Source organism: Falco naumanni, chromosome 2 (genome assembly GCF_017639655.2).
Source record: "Falco naumanni isolate bFalNau1 chromosome 2, bFalNau1.pat, whole genome shotgun sequence".
Taxonomy (NCBI): domain Eukaryota; kingdom Metazoa; phylum Chordata; class Aves; order Falconiformes; family Falconidae; genus Falco; species Falco naumanni.
The window spans coordinates 35,380,472-35,396,717 of record NC_054055.1 but is presented as its reverse complement, the minus strand read 5'-3'; the positions used below and the strand labels follow the sequence as shown (position 1 = coordinate 35,396,717).

Here is a 16,246-nt window from a genome sequence, read left to right as displayed (position 1 = left end):
GGGATCGTGTCCCTGGGAATCAGTCTCCAAGCACGCAGACGCAAGGCAGTTGGTGGGCATGAGCTTTCTCAGCTTTTGTGTGGCTTGGTGATGGTACTGGTCAGGTCAGTGAGGGGATTTAGACATGAAAAACGGGAAGGATTTTTGCAGTTATGGAGTGGGGGCAGAGGAGAGGCAAGTGTAAGAAATAAACTGCAGGGGCCAAACCTGCCTCAGGAGGGCACGCAGAACTGGGATGAGCAGCTGTGGGACGGGGTAATCGGTTGTCCTCTGCTGTCAACATCCCAGAAGGTTTAGGATGGGGGGGAGCACGAGAGTAGTGTGCAGCAACTGAGCAAGGAGGCACAGACCTGCCAGGCAAGCAAAATGGGAGAAGGGAGGGGAAGAGAAATATGAACGGGGAATGCATACTGTGAGAAAAACATTGCTATCGGCGAACTAGCTAGCATAGGCATTGCTCCGGCATGAGGTGGCCCCAGCTGGAAGGGTCTCCCCAGTTTAACAACCCCTCCTTCCTGTGCCATTGCCTGTCTGGGTAACTGGAGCTGGGCCATGGAGCAAGCAGGGCAGGGCAGGGAAAGGCATAGCAGGGAAAGGCAAGGCGAAGCAAGGCAGGGAAGTGCAGGGCAGGGCAGGATAAGGCAGGGCAGGGCAAGGCACAACCCAGATGTCCCTTCTTCATGCTTTCTTTGCAGTTGATATTATTTTTCTCTGCTTTCAGCTTTATGAAGGATACTGTGCTCTGTGGTTGATAATGTCAGCCCTAAAGTGATCCAGCACTATTTTCCAGCATCAAAAAATGCACACACAGACACATACATGTGCATGTATGTACAGGCAGAATGGATATCTGTGCGGTGCACAAAGGAAACACAGACACAGACAGAAACACGGACAGGCACACATAGCCCGCTGTAGCCCTTAAAAGCTTCCCACGTACAATATTAGAACGAGGAAATAGATGCAGGTGATCATTCCTTTCAATCCACATTTCCTATGATCCTACTGTACTTTAGATGCTCACAAAACCAACGGACCATCGTGAGTGACAGGAGGCAGAAGAAGTCCCAAGGGTACGTCTGCTTTAGAGATCAAGTCGCAGGGTGTCCATGATCTTTCTAAATGAAAAGATTAAATTCCCCCCCCGCCCCGTCCCCGTGCTTTGCCCGCACCGAGCCGGCCAGGGCTCGCTGCCCCATCGCCCAGGCGATGCCCAGCCCCAGCAGGGCTCAGCCACCGGCCCTGCCGTCTGGGCACTCTGCAGAGCAGTCACCGACCGGCAGCTTCTCAGCTCCAGCGCCTGCAGATGGCTGTGGCAAATGCAAAAAAAAGCAGTTAAAATGCTGTTCTGTTTTACAAGATGCTTTTTACGATGGCTGTCTGCCGGGGCACCCCCTTGTCCGCAGTGGCACACAGAGCGTGTGTATCCCCAACGCCCCTGACCCCCTCCCCTTCTCCAAAGCTGGAGGCAAGCCCCGGGGGTGGGGGGATGGGGGACGGGGCTGGGATAGGGGGTCACAGCTCCGACGGCTGCTGGGCAGCTGAAGGGGCTCATTGTGCCCGGGAGGGGGGCGGTGCTGCCCTCCCCGTGGGGGCCGGGGCGGGCCGGGGCGGTGCTGCCCCCCGTCGGGGCCGAGGCCGGGGCCGGGGCGGTGGCGGAGCCGGGGGGCAGCTCTCCCTGCCGCGGCAGCCATGGCAGAGGGCTGCGAGAAGGTGCCCATCGCCCGAGCGGGGCCCGACGATGTGGAGCAGTGCCTGCCCCCCGTGAGTGCGGCCCGGCGGCACCGGCGGGACGGGTCGCGACGGAGCGGGAGCGAGCGGTGCGGTTCGGGCGGGATGCGGGGGGCATCGCGGCGGGACCGAACGGGTGGTAACCGGGCCGGATCAGCATGGGCCGGGGCGGGTCAGGACCGGGAGGCGGCGGAAGGTGCGTGGTGGTGGGGTCAGGACGGCACGCTGGGACTGGGGTCCCCGGGCGGGGGTCCCCGGCAGCCGGGGGTCCCCGCCCGCAGCCAGCACCGCGCTCTCCACAGGCCTACGGGGCGGCGGCGCCCCCCGGGCCGGGGCGGCTGCTGAAGGCGGGGGCGGCGGTGCTGATCGCCGGGGCGCTCCTGCTCCTGGCCGGGGCCATCGGCGCCTTCTACTTCTGGAAAGCCACCGAGCGGCAGGTGAGCGCGGCCGGCGGGGCTGGGGGCACGCCAGGGGGGGCGCAGGCTGGAAACTCATCTTGCGGGGTCGATAAAGACCTCTTTAAGCAGATCTTTAATTTTTTCCATGCTTTCAAAAAAAAAAAAACAAAAAACAACCAACAACTCCAAACCCAAACCAAACCCAAAAAAACCCAACCCAAACCCATAATCATTATCTTCACCGGCTGTTGGGATGGAGCCTCCGGCAAGCACATTTATTAACAAACATGAAACGTATCTTTGAGAGCACAGACGCTACATTGATTTTTGCTCGCAAATCCTCAGCAAACTCAAAGCCCAACAAGTCCTTGGGGATTCACATCCTGGGCAAACTCCAGCTCTCAGGACAAAAAAAGGCATTGAAATGTGTAAATTCCTTCTTCACATCATCTGCATTCTTGGTCTGGATTCTACCTGGCCCCTCAAATATGTAATGCTATATTTAACGCATTAACAGGCACCATTATTTCACTCTGGTGGTTTGTGTGACTGTGTGTACACACAGGCATTTATGGCTAGCAGCTGTGGAGCAGTTTTTTCAGCCATGATAAGTTTTATTATTTACATTTACTGGGGTACGTGGAAAATCCTGTATGCAAAGAGCAAAACCCAAGAAGCTGCCGCTCAGTTTAAGAATCAAACTTTGGAGCATTAGAACATGTTAACATACAAACTTTTCTTTCTGTTCACATAAGATTTTTGTTTAAACCATATTCGAAACATGGTGGTGCACATGTGAATGTAACTTGCTCCATAAGTGCAGTTAGTATCTTTGAATTTACCTTGGAAGAAATTTTGTACCGCTTCCAGCCACACACCAGTCCCCATCAAGGAGAGCCTTGTGCGAATCCCAGCAGCCGGAGCAGAGGTCCCCCTGCGAGGTACACCTGGCACGTAGGGATAATTCAGATAATCAGAAAGGAAATAAAAGATTTTACACCAAAAAGACAGGACAGGCTGCTGACTTCCACAACATGCTGTAAAAGTCATCTGCTTTTCTAGGCTTTTGAAAAGGGAGAGGGATGCAAACGGGTCCGTAGGCAGGGAGGGGGCACAGCGTATTCAACTCTGACAGGGCGGGTGCATTTGTGGAGTATGGGACAAACTTTTCCTTTTTTTTTACTGCTCCCATCACCTAAATTCCACTTTGTAAGATGTGTCACATTCTTTGTTGTCATTAAGCTTTGAAGCTGATCTCCAGGTGAAGACACTGAAAAAGCTTAGAGTTATTTTTCTAAGCTGCCTTCAAACTCAGAAAGCTACACCTGACTTGCAAATGTTTGGGAAGCAACTGTAAAAATGGTGTTATGGGTCATTTAAAAAAATAATAATAAGGCAATTTAAAAATTATTATTATTTTATTTTATTATTTAATATATTATTATTATTATTTTAAATATTTAAATTATCCCATAACTGACAGGGGTAACAAAGTCTCAACTCTGGCTCAGCCTGTAGCAGGACAGATGGTGTACATTGGTCTGGTTTTATGGATCACGTTCAATAGGAGTCCTAGACAGCAGAGAGTATGGAACTGAATCTGTATAACTGAGGAACCATAAATCTTTAGCATCTTACGTTTTCCTGAGCAAAGGTGAGAGAAGAATTTTGTCTCTAGCTGTCAGTGTAAATTTTTCATTAAAATGCTGTAAGGCTTTTTTAAGGCCAAAAGTAAACTGCTTGTGCAGCACTTTTAGCAAAGCTGCACAAGAAAATCGCAAAACCCCTCCACAGATTGCGGTCCTTCAGCAAATACAAACCATGCTGCAGCTCTCCTCATTGGAAATAGGATAAGAGCAAATACGCTGACAAAGAAAATAGAAGTCTATACAACTTCACATCCAATTTTAACAAAGTTCACATCCATTACAAGTTGGAAAGCATGTTCATATTCAAGACAAACCTGTTTTCCTGTGCCTCAGCAGAACATCCTAAGAGATAAATAGGGGTTGGCCTCCTTCAGAGTAGGATGTTCACTCCTCTGTCCTTTGGGAATCATGCCAGCATACGAAGCAGTTCCTAAAACATGACCTAGAAGAAGGTTTTTAAGCCTGAGTGAGCCTGGATGTGGACTCGCCCCACGTTGTTTTTGAAGTACTGTGAGTACTCCCTGGAAGAGGGACTTCAGGAGGTCTCTAGTCCTACCTGCTGCTCAGAGCAGGGACAGCTGTGGGGTCCGAGTTGGTTGTTCGGGGCCTTATCCAGTTGGGCTTTGAAAATTTCCGGGGATGGAGACTGCACGACCTCTCTGGGCAACCTGCTGCACTGCTGGCCTGCCTCAGTGGTGAAGTGTTGCAGTTGTGTGGTGTTAGTTGTTGGAGGTTTATCAAATGCCTACAGAAACAGAAGGTCAGAGCTGAATGGGGTTATGACAGTCAGACTGACCCACCGCCTGGCGTAGGAGGAAGGCAATAAGCAACTACTGACATGCGCTACTGCTCCTTTATCAATTCCAGGTGTACAACGTTCACTATACTATGAGCATTAATGGAAAGGTACAAGATGGATCAATGGAAATAGATGCTGGAAACAACTTGGAGACATTCAAAACAGGAAGCGGCAGTGAAGAGGCTGTTGAAGTTCATGATTTTCAGATTGTAAGTACCGCCACCTTTGTCCTTCATGTAACATGCTCCAGCATTGGATCCTAAAGATATCGTGCCCTGCCCTGAATTCTGCGCCCTAATCAGTCTCAGGTTCCAGCCCCAGGCTATCCACATGAACACCCCTGCTCTCCCCGGCTTGCTTTCACAGTGAGATAGGCAGTTTCCTCCAAAACAAAGTCTAAGTGCCTTTTGGGGATAGGCCATGCTAGGTCCCACTCCAGGAAGCAGTATGGATTAGGCTGCATCAAGTTTGGCTCCATGTAACATTGTGCACTGTCAAATCATTGAACAGAGCTATAACATGTGCCTTTGGGGTCTTGCTTGAAAAACGTTCTGGCAGGCTGTGACACAGCTCTTGCATGAGTCCATATGATTTGAACTGGAAAAACCACCTCCCCTTCCCCCAAATGTCACCATTTTAGGAGCATAGGATCAACACAGTAAACCAAGTAGACATCAAGGAGAGACCACTAAAAAGTGCTGGACCTGAGCAGCCCTTGCTCTGCCCTGAGATCAGGGATGGGACCTGCTCTGCATGGCTTGGCCTGGGTCCATGGCTCCTGGCCAGGGGAGAGGATGGAGGCATTTAGCATAGCTTATACATCCGTGCGCTAAACATGGTGCTGGGCCACTTGGGCTGACAGCAAATACATTTGAGTCCCTCAGCATCTTGGCTGTGGCTGCTCAGTGCAGAGACTGGATTAACAGATGCCAAATCTCATCAGAGCTCAACAGCTCGGATAGGGTAATTCACTGAGCTGTACCACCTCTCAACTACTGAAGACACATCTATGTGATGTTACGGAAACCTATTTACAGGGCCCAGATCTCGCAATTAACGTCCTCAAGTGCTAAACGCTCAACTTCAGAGTTAAGTCCTCTGTAAGTCAAAGCAGCACCTAAAATAAAGATGATGTTGCTGGGAAGATTTAGACAGGGTTTCTGGAGCAGCCACCTTCCCCTCACTGAATCTAGACAGGTGAGGAAATTCAGCTCCTTAGCTTCTCAGCAATTACAAACAAGTCCACACCAGGGGACCCAGGACCCTGACTTTCCCAACAGCTGCAGTTCAGCCTTTATGAAACTCTCTCATTATCATCACCCTAGCAACATTATTAGCAGCTGGATAAGAGCACCCATAAGCAGCTCTTCTCATTTGCCTTTGCCATTCCACATCTGCACAAAAGCACCAGCCCACTGGAGAGATGCTGAATTCATATTGCTTCCATATGTGCTGCTGGTAAGCTACGGCCTGTCACAGCCAGGTCAGAAATCAGCTTGCACCACCAACAGCTAAAGGGACCTCCCAGGGACAATGTCCACTTGTAACTACAGCAGGCTAGGGTCAGGTTCAGTGAGAGCAAAGGGATGCTGCCAGTTGAGTTTTGAGCCAAGAACACACATAAATGAGAAAGAAATTGAAGACACGTTCTTCCAGCGGCCAAGTATTTACGTTAGCAGCTTTGGATTGACTCGCACTGCTCAAACGATTGCACGGTCAGCAAAGACTTGGATTTAGCAGTATTAGGATACTCCTAGCATGCTAGATGCACCACAAAGTCTCATTCCCTTGTGCACCCATCCCTGCATAGCCATCCCCTCTCTCGCTGCTCTAGAATTAGTCATTTTATTTTGATGGGGGTACAGGACTTGCAAGCACAGAGGCCGAGACTCAGGTGCCTCAGTACCATCCATCTCAAGCTGCACTAGGTGCCCAAGTCATCCATGATGCCTGTAAGAGGACGGGGAGAGGGGTCATGATGACACCAATGTACACACCATGCCCCCCCATCCTGGCATCTAGAGGTGAGGCAGAAAACCAGCACACCTCAAATGGCACTAGATAATTATATTTAGGTGGTTAAACAGAGCTTGTGCAACCCTATGAAAAACAGAAGTTTTGCCATCTACAATGAGGTATCTAAATTCATAATGTGAAAGACAGCTTTTTTATGGGTACCTGAAAACCTACAGCAGAAACATAGAAACTGCAGACAAGGCTCTCATGCCAAAACATTGATGCCCAAGGTGCTGGCGCAGGGCTGGCAGATACAATGCAGGACTTGCAGGAGACCTGCAGCCCTCTGGAGCTGCTAGGATACTGTTTTTCTCTTGCTTAAAACTAGACATCCATGGTTTAGGCAACTGCATTTCACCCCGTAGGCCAGATGAAGGAAGACCCACACACAGATTTCTGCACCAAATTCCCCATCACGAGCTTCCCCTTGCTGTCACAGCCACTGATGGGACCAAGCTGCCCCCATATTTTTGTAAATCTGTGTCATAAGGGTACCGCACCACCAGTTAACACAGTTTTGAGGCTGCCTACGTTAGGTGCTAATTTACAGTTCAAATCATGTCAACTAATTCCTTAACAAAGCTACTCCAAGTAGCCTACAGCGAGGGCATGGAGGCACTTACATAAAACACCCCCATCTTTCAGAACTCGAGTGAAAACTTCTAGACCCATCTGACCAAAACTGTAAAGCTAAAAGGATGAGGGAAGAGCGCTTCATTGCATCTGGTTTTAAATAAGATTTAACCTTCAGACTGAAAAATCAGTGGCAGTTTTAGCAGAGCTTGAGTGCTTTCTTGGGGGTGGTGTGGAGCTGGAGGGCTGCGCACAACCCCCGGCCTTCTGCTTTTGCAGGGCATAACTGGAATCCGTTTTGCTGAAGGAGAAAAGTGTTACATCAAAGCTCAGCCAAAAGCTCACGTCCCTGAAGTTGACGCGATGACTAAAGTGAGCCTCTCATCTGAGCTGGTAAGGGGTAACTTTTTTTTTTTTAATATATCTTTGTATAAAGAGGGTCATAAAGCAATATTTAAATACAAATAAAAATTACATTTGAGAGCTACTGTGGATAGTGGTAGTGTTGTTGAGGGTAGGGTGGGATAGCTGAGGCTTCATTGACTGATTGCAAGGGGTCTCTGAAAGATAAGAACAGCAAGACTGGTGTCAGATGTGCCACTACAGCCAGGGACACTGTGAGAGGACACAGATTACTGAGTGGAGGAAGCCACAGACCAGTTTTTACCAGATCTGTAGGAGACCTCAGTGAAAAAAGTACCTGCCTAAGATCAGGCGGTGCCCAAAGCTGGAAGAGAGAGGCATTAAAGCAGCAGGTGCTTTAGTCAGTGCAAAGAGGGATTGTGGTAGATCCAAGGAGATTTCTATCAACACTCTTGAGCAGAAGAAGGGACTCCATCACTCCAGTCCTCTGAAATAGTCAATAAAGGGGAAATGTGGAAAGCGTTATTGCAAAAATTCAGCTAACTCAGAAGAAATGACAGTTAAATCAATGATTTGCCTTCTTCGACAGCATCAGACTTCATTTTAGGACACCGTGATAACTAAATTTCATGGAATCTGCATCACAACCACCACAAACGCTGCAGTTTCACCGATATACTGCTAGAATTTCTCCTTACGTCACATTTGTAAAAAAGCCTATTGCTTTAGGTGTGCAAAGCCTGAGTTTCCTGGAGCTCAGACCCCCCAAACACATCACTCACACAGGATTAGCTCCAGTGATTCAAGTGCAGCTGAGCCTGGATGCTGGTGGGGGCTCTGCTACCAGCAGGAGATCACAGGAGATCCACAACCCTTTTCCCTGTTGCTCCACTCCAGAGGAAACAAGAGCAGATACAATTAGCTGGGAGAGAGGCACCATTAAGGCTGCACCTACCTGCAGCGCTGCGGTGATTACATCCACTTCAAAATGAAGTGGAAAAAGGTGTCTCTAAACCCAGTCAGCAAGGCGGCAGTGATGTTAAAGCCCCCTGAAGTTGGTGGGATTTTCCCCATCATGGGGAAGAAATCTTGTGCAAATTCCAGGCAGAGACCTACACCTCTCCTGCCTTGCCTCATTTTAAAGGCAGTCTGGGCTTCTTGACTTCATTAGCACTGTTGTCTAAAGTCAAGGTTTCAATTTTTCATCTTTTTGTAAGAACGAAGTCACATTCCTGAAGACTTTATCCCGAAACAGTCAAGAAAATATTTCTAATCTTCTACCTGGCTACAGTGGACCTATTTCCTTGTCCTGTTTTCTGTGCATCTTCTCCAAAGATGCATCACCTACACAACTGCTGCAATAAATCGCATGCACCGAGGCCAAAACAAGCAGGTGACTTAGTGCTACTGTTGGGATTCTTACCTTCCCTCATTGCTTGACCTTCCAGGTTAGGTATGACGGGAATAGCACAAAGCAGTATTTATTTCTCTAGATCAAGTCCTCTCCCAGACACATATGTATTTAGGAGAAAGTATGCATATGCTGTTTTCTTACAACACGTATCATAACCAACACTACCTATAAAAATGGTTGATTAATCCAAGATTTTCTAGGTACCCAAACTCTGCCTGCTCACAAGTCGGGATCATCTCAAACAGAAACAAAGGGTATTTTTATTTCTGAAAACTAGATTCAGATATTTCTGATGCTGATAAAAGCTTAAGTGGGAGAATATAAATAAAGAGCACTTCTCACTAGACAGATTGGATAGCGAACTGAAATGACTTGAGACCTACAAAAGAAATCAATAAACACACTAAAGGAACAACAACTTGACAGAATAAATTGATCTAGTCTGTTATATAACAAGTTTTGATAACTTTTATGGAAGCAATTTAGAATTTTAACTTTGAATCATACTGGGTTTCATGATTCAAAAGTTGCTTTTCTTTTAATATTTCACTGTTGCTATAAAATACTTACACATTTTATGTAAAATAATACTTTGAACTAACAACTTTAAAGAATCAATCACTGGCATTTTCCTACATTACTTTGAAGATATGAACCAAAAACCTGCAGGGTACACTTCAAAAAGGCAGGCTCCTTTAACTTGCACTTCAAGCTTTTGGTCAATTGAATTGCTTTCACCAAACAAGACCTTTAATCAGACCAATCACGTTGACTTAAAACTGGAAGCTGGAGCAGCTCTCAGGCTATAATCCTAAAGCTTCTGAACAAGATTCTCCCCCCACCCCTACTGTAAATACAGTAATATCTTGGGAGTACATCAAATGAGAAAAGGGCATGATAAAATATTAGGGTCTTGGTTTTACTGGCGTATTTCATTGCTGCTTTGCTGAAGGTGGTGAATCTTCACAGTTTCTACTACCTGAAAATCTGGTGTTTTGGGCTGAAAGATCTCTGAACCTAGTCCTTGCACACGGGGCAAAAGCTTTCCAAGAGAGACAGGTGAAATCTTAGCCCCAGCAAAGCTGACAGTAGTTTTGCCATTCATTTCAGTGGCGACAACCTTGACTCAGGCTTTGGCTCAGTACAATCGTTTCACATTCATGAAATACAAGGATGCTCAGCATTAGCTGCAGCAGATGATTATACAGTTTGATGCTCAAGAATTAACAGCAAGCAGACACATGACTGTTCACTGATCAGCAAAGGATTTATGCTCTTCTATTTGCAGGAAGATGAAATCATGCCTGTGAGATTTGACGAAAACTCCCTTATCTGGGTGGCTGCAGACGAGCCTATCAAGCATAACAGTTTCCTAAGCCCCAAAATTTTAGAGCTTTGCAGGGATCTTCCAATTTTCTGGCTGCGACCAACATATCCCAAAGGTAACACTTCTTTTATTTGAGAAGTATGTTATCCCTCCCTTCATCTAAGTGCCTTCCCCAAATCAAGTTTGCCACCAAGACCGGCACATCTGGGAAACCAAGATCCTTTCCTCCATCTTCCCAAGCCCTCTTGGGTTGGTGCCAAGATTGCAGGTTTGGAGTTTATTCACACTTACTGGACATTTTCCATGCTTGTATTTCGTATAAAATCCTATTTGTATTACACATAAATTTGTATTTATATGGCCCACATTGGTGACTTACTACAAGGTGAAACATTCCCAGGGAGGTCAGCCTCCTACAGAAGGACAAGACAACAGCTTAAACTAGCCCCCAAAATGTTTAGGCAGCTGACCCCAGGTAGCAGGACAACTGTATCTAGCCAAGAGCTGGGGGACGTCAAAAGCTTCTGATCTATCTGGGACCACAGCCTGTCCTGTTTCCTACCCTGCTTCTCCGGAGGATTTCAGTGGAGTGGAAGGACAAGATGCTTTAGCTGGGCAACTGGTCTATGAAGTTTATGTGGTCCTGGGGCCAGTCCCAGGACTGAAGAATTCCCATTACCCAGAACCAAGCTTAGTAAAGGTGTTCGGGAGTCACCAGGGAGATGGCAGCTTCTCCAGGTGACTTCCAGGCCTGGGAGGAGAGAAGATGACTTGAAAAGATTCACTCCTCCTTGTTCCAGTTAGTATTAGAACACTCAAAGAGGGGAAAAGGAAGAAAAAAAACCCCACCACCACATTTTAGAGCATCTGTTGATCCAAACTGCCAATATTTTCTGCTTTTCTCATGACCTTGCACATCCCACTGGGCAACAAAAAAGCAGTATGAAAGCTGTCCAGAAGCTGTTTCCACCAGGCTCACCAGCTGCCCTTGGCACCGGGGCACCAATCTGTCACAAAAGCACTTTAAAAAAAAATGAGATGCATATGACTGGTCTTGCTAGTGCTGGAAACTGCTGCTGAGTTAACATCAGTGACCACAGGGTGGGTCAAAAAACCTCAACAAATCTCCTCACATGCGTTTTGTCTCAAGGGGAAGAAGGGGGGGGGGGGGGCGGGGGAAGGCAGTCTCACACCCCTTTGGAGTGACATTGGCTGCAGCTACAACACGGGATGGCCAGCAGCTCCCATGGGGATGCTCATCAAGTTTGCCACCACACAGTTCCATCCTTCCCTCTGCCCCTCACTGCCGCCCCCCACCCCCTTTTTTTCATATCTGAAGAAATGACTGAAGCCATGGATGATGTGTGGGTAAACACAAGTATACGCTGAAGGTAATGTTATTATCTCATTATTATTTCTTCAGATAACCAGAGGAGAGAAATGAAGAGAAACAAACGCCAATCAGAATCTAACTTTGGTATGGAAGACTTGGAAGCTGCTACTGAGGAAGTAAACGCCAGGTCACCCACCACGCAGCTGACTCAAGAGCTTGACCACCAGTCTAATGAAACCAGGCCAATGGGACAAGAAACCGATCAAACACTTAATCCAGACAACCCATATAATGTAAGTATTTGCTTTGTAATCTCCTTTCAGAGCCCAGAACTGTTGCAGACAGGTACCACTGGTGACACGAGGTATGTCCGCGCAGTCTTTGCCTGTTCAGCTTCCCTCTGAAATTACAGACTCGTAAAATACCGAAGAAGCTCAAAACAGTCTTCCCTCAGCCCTCCCTCCCTCATCCCAGCTTTCATTTCATTAGACTTCAGTCTGAAAGCACCACAAATGCTTGGGGTGGCAAGATGAAGGCAAGTCGATGCCAAGTTGCTTTTCAGGGTTTCCAGGTTCATACGGAAGCAGCACCAGAGAGAGATCTGACAAGGACAGCACCTTCTGAAAACAAACCAAAGCTGGTCTTGATCAGACAGTTAAACCCTATCATTTGCTGACAATGTGAGGAGAGAGCCCAGTGGCCAGAAACATTGCCCTCGAACAGAGATTAGCATCAGAAATGACCGCCAGAGAGGAAAACAGTAGCCCTGTCTGGTTGCAAAAAGCTTCTGGTTAGGCCAAATAAATCTGTTTTCTCAGCCTCCTCTCTATCAGGCCAAACGGCCCTGATCTAGCGCAAGCAACTCACAGAGGAGAACCTGTTTAGAGACAGCAACAGCGGGTGGAAGATGACTAGTGAGAACAGGTTTTGCAGTCTTTGACACAAAGCAGCCCACAGAAAGAGCACAGGAGCCGCCCCGCTGTGTCCCAGCACCTTTGCTGCGCTGCAGGAACACGGACTGTGCAGCAGGCACCTTCCAGTCTACTGCACCAGCGCCAGACAATTTACACCCACCATTTGGTGCAGCAGGAGCAAGTCATTTTAATACGACACTGTCACAAGATAAATGCCTCCTGCTTTGGAAATAAGTCCCAGCTTTGACTTGACATTTATGCAACAGCAGGAGATCATTATACTGTGACAGCATTCTGCCGAGTTGACATTCCTTAATTAAACTTAAATTAATCACTCCAAATAAAGTGGATCTAAATCTACTGTCTCACGAGGTCAGTAAAACAGCGGTAGCGCTGGAATCTAACTTCTCCTCGCAGCTACTAACGTGACCACGTCCATGGGGTCTGAGCTGCCCTGTCTTTGGAGGGCAGAACAACTGCCACGGGTCTCTTCTTCCAGCCAGAGCCCCCCTGGGCCAAATGGGGAACATCCAGTCGGGCACTCCGCAGACTTCCCCCAGCCTGCAGGGTGGGATTCACCTTCACCAACAGCTATCGTGTAGATGCCCTATATCCCAGCTTTCTTTAGACAGATTCATACGATTCAAAAGGACCATTAATTATACTGTAGGTCTTTCCTGCAGGACAAATTAAATCCTTCCTAGAGGTTATTTCTCTTCACCCACTATGAGCGGGGTGTGAATGACAAGCTCAGGTGTAAAGTTCATACTGCAAGTATCTGAATTCAAGGATGATAAATCCTGCCCGAGGAAGTGCCACCCTCCCTGCTCTCAGGACTGGGAACGGGTTGCTGGGGGCCCAAACGACACCAAGCTGTCATTAGCATCCTGAACAAGCCCAGACAAGAGATGGCACCTTTCCATGCCTCACCTTTTCAGTGTGCTGCTAGCTTTCTGAATGAAAAATGCTCAGGTAAAAAGCTAAGTATTATTCTGGCATTTGCTCTTTGTTGCTGCTTTTCTTGAAATATAACCAATGGAGAGAAGAACAAATGAGTTTCAAAAAGCAGAATATCCATGTTACTTTTTTCCCCCCAGAAAGGAGTAAAGGAATTTTGAAGCCTGAAGGCAGTGTAAGAACCTGCTTTTACATATTTTATGCATGCCTTGCTCCATGTAACTCCATACTGTCGGATACAGAACACACAGAATTCTCACTGTCCATAATGCACCTAAGTGTGGCAGAGGCAGGGGAAAAAAAAGCAGACTGAAAGACAAGGGAGGAACAGTCAGAAACTTACAGGGTAATACAGCTTACTGCATAGTTTCCTGGGAATGCTGTAAAAAGCACTAAAATACAAAATTTAAAACATTAAAAACACAGTGTACACTCCAGACATTGTCATCTACACAGAAGACCCAGATAACTGTCTTGACATCTTTTTCATCACTAATATTTAAAACTTGGGAGGTTACTGCTGCTAGAGCTTTTGCAAGGACTGTAGAAGAAAAATAATGAAGTTAGAGCTCCCTGTTCTTTCTGTTTCACACGGTAGAAGTGTAGAATTTGTGCAATTACCCAGAGCAAGATAAAAGGAAAAAAAAAAAAAAAAAGCAAGATGCACGGGTCAGTTAGTGGTAGTTCTGTTCACTTCAACAGGACCAAGATTTCAGTTTTCACCCTTTGTAGGGTTAACAGGAGCATCAGTACATTCTACATTCCCTGAGAACTAGAGCACTGGGATGACACTTAATATTTTACCTTTCAGCAACTGGAAGGTGAGGGGATGGCTTTTGACCCCATGCTGGATCACCTAGGCGTGTGCTGCATTGAATGCAGACGAAGCTACACACAGTGCCAGAGAATTTGCGAGCCTCTCATGGGCTACTACCCATGGCCTTACAACTACCAAGGCTGTCGTACTGCCTGCCGAATCATCATGCCCTGCAGCTGGTGGGTGGCTCGTATCATGGGTGTTGTGTGAGAAAAAGTCATTGGAGCCTTGACAAAACAAGCAGGAATGCAATGACAGCTCACCGGTGAAAGACTACAACCAAAGCAGCAGTACCAATCCTGCCTTTTAAAAAGTCAAAGTTAGCGTTACTGCACCAAAAGCAAGGTCAGATATTCTAACTGTAAATAAAAATCTTAAGTTAATATTCCATTAGCTTTACAAATGACAAGGGTATACACGGCACTTACTGAATTCAAAAACTGAGACATCCCCAAAAAAGACACCATTAAACTTTGCTCACAAACCGGTTTAGCAGTCCAGAGGCTCGCTCATAAATCCAAATTCAGCCCTTCAGAACAAAACCCTCTCCTTCCAAACTACATGTGAAAATTTACATCCAATTAGGCAACTAGCTCAACTTGTACACTTGGGAGTACCTTTCATCCATGTAGCTTACTTAAATAAATCACAAGTTAAGTTGCTCCCCGTTGCTATTCATACCAGGTTGCCAGGTCATTATGAATGGTTATAAACCAATTACAGCATACCTTTCCCACAAAGCTGCTCCAGGGGACACGGGAAAGCACACATTGTGCTAAATCAGAAACAAACGGCAGGAAAGGGGGCTGCAGAAGGGAATCTGTGCCGCCACAGAATCAAAACCCTTCACACATCCCAACATCAAAGAAGCCCCAGCATCAAAAATCTTGTATCCATGATACCACTGTAGTGTCTAACAATTATCTGCTATCCAGCTACTACAGCAAAAGTATTTACATACAGTTGCAGACCAAAGAGTCTCAAGACCCTTCTGAATCTACAACAGCCACTGTATTTATAAATCCTTGAACTAGACATTTTTGACACAAGATTACAACCCCTCTTTATTCCACGTGGATAGCAGCCATTCACACTAGCTCCTTTAGCTTCACTGAAGCTAACCTCCGCTCCCCAAAAAAGAAACTGCTTACCAGTAAGGAGGAAAAAAGAAAGAAAGGGTGAAAAAGAAAAAGCCAAAAGGGGTGGGGCGGTGTGTAGTTGTTCTAACCTCAACCCTTTGTGCTTAAGCAAACTCTGCAATTATTGGGATTGATCCTATTACATACTAAATTTCTAAGGAAGGTACTAAGCTGACACACAAAGATGGAATGACTCAGGGCTTCTAGCCTTGGAAAACAAAGATGCAGGTATTGCACTGCCTTCATCCATGCTATGCAGCTTGAACCCTACTGCCAAGTTTACAGAGCCATCTACATGAGCTTTATGAACAGAATGGTCCAATTTTTCTTAAGAGTTCACTTTCTGGAGCATTCATTTTTGTGACTAAATAGCTCTTGAGATGTTGCAAGCCTAGTAATGTTATTAGCACTGCATGACACACAGAAAAGAGGAATTAATTTGACATAATCATGGCTTAAAGAAAATAAAGACAGCCTCATGTGGAATGCTAAACTGCATATCTAAAAAGCAAAGTGTTAAATGAGAATAAGATGAGAATAGAATTCAGTATTTTGTTCTATTGTAGCTTTTTTTAATGTAAGCTTCACCTCTTAATCTGAAGAGCAGACTCACTTTGAAATATTTAAATTAAAAACTTTTTAAAGTGGGATTTCAAGGCCTGTTAAATTTGTTTCTGCTTTTTACAATGAAAATGACCTTGATCATTATGTTGTTTTAGAAGTACGTCATTCATATGCTTAGAAAAGTATATTTTCCTTTTTTTTTTTTACTGCAGATTAAACAAATATATTAAAAAACAGCAATTGCTTTCTGTG

General features: G+C 46.3%; 1 protein-coding gene and 1 long non-coding RNA gene across 3 annotated transcripts; one reads left to right on the top strand and one right to left on the bottom strand.

Annotated features, from left to right (window-relative positions):
• Positions 1–1,591: 1,591 nt before the first annotated feature.
• On the top strand, positions 1,592–16,221 carry CNMD (chondromodulin). 2 transcript variants are annotated; one of them, XM_040584884.1, is made up of 7 exons: positions 1,592–1,764; positions 2,034–2,168; positions 4,646–4,786; positions 7,446–7,559; positions 10,232–10,385; positions 11,694–11,896; positions 14,286–16,221. In XM_040584884.1, the coding sequence occupies exons 1-7, from the start codon at positions 1,693–1,695 to the stop codon at positions 14,499–14,501; spliced, it is 1,035 nt and encodes a 344-aa protein (XP_040440818.1). In that variant the 5' UTR covers positions 1,592–1,692; the 3' UTR covers positions 14,502–16,221. The 2 variants fall into 2 exon arrangements, with proteins under 2 accessions (XP_040440818.1, XP_040440817.1); XM_040584883.1 differs by having other exon boundaries at positions 1,625–2,168.
• On the bottom strand, positions 2,196–4,629 carry LOC121083950. The gene is made up of 3 exons (XR_005826533.1): positions 4,335–4,629; positions 4,093–4,220; positions 2,196–3,076 (listed from the first exon to the last, which is right to left on the bottom strand). It is a non-coding gene; the product is annotated as an uncharacterized LOC121083950 (long non-coding RNA).
• Positions 16,222–16,246: the final 25 nt, after the last annotated feature.

Excerpts from the sequence above, each read along its gene's own strand:
- CNMD (XM_040584883.1), top strand. The coding sequence starts at position 1,890 with ATGGGCCGGGGCGGGTCAGGACCGGGAGGCGGCGGAAGGTGCGTGGTG. Across the intron at positions 7,560-10,231 it reads TGAGCCTCTCATCTGAGCTG|GAAGATGAAATCATGCCTGT; the intron begins GTAAGGGGTAAC and ends TTCTATTTGCAG. Across the intron at positions 10,386-11,693 it reads GCGACCAACATATCCCAAAG|ATAACCAGAGGAGAGAAATG; the intron begins GTAACACTTCTT and ends TTATTTCTTCAG.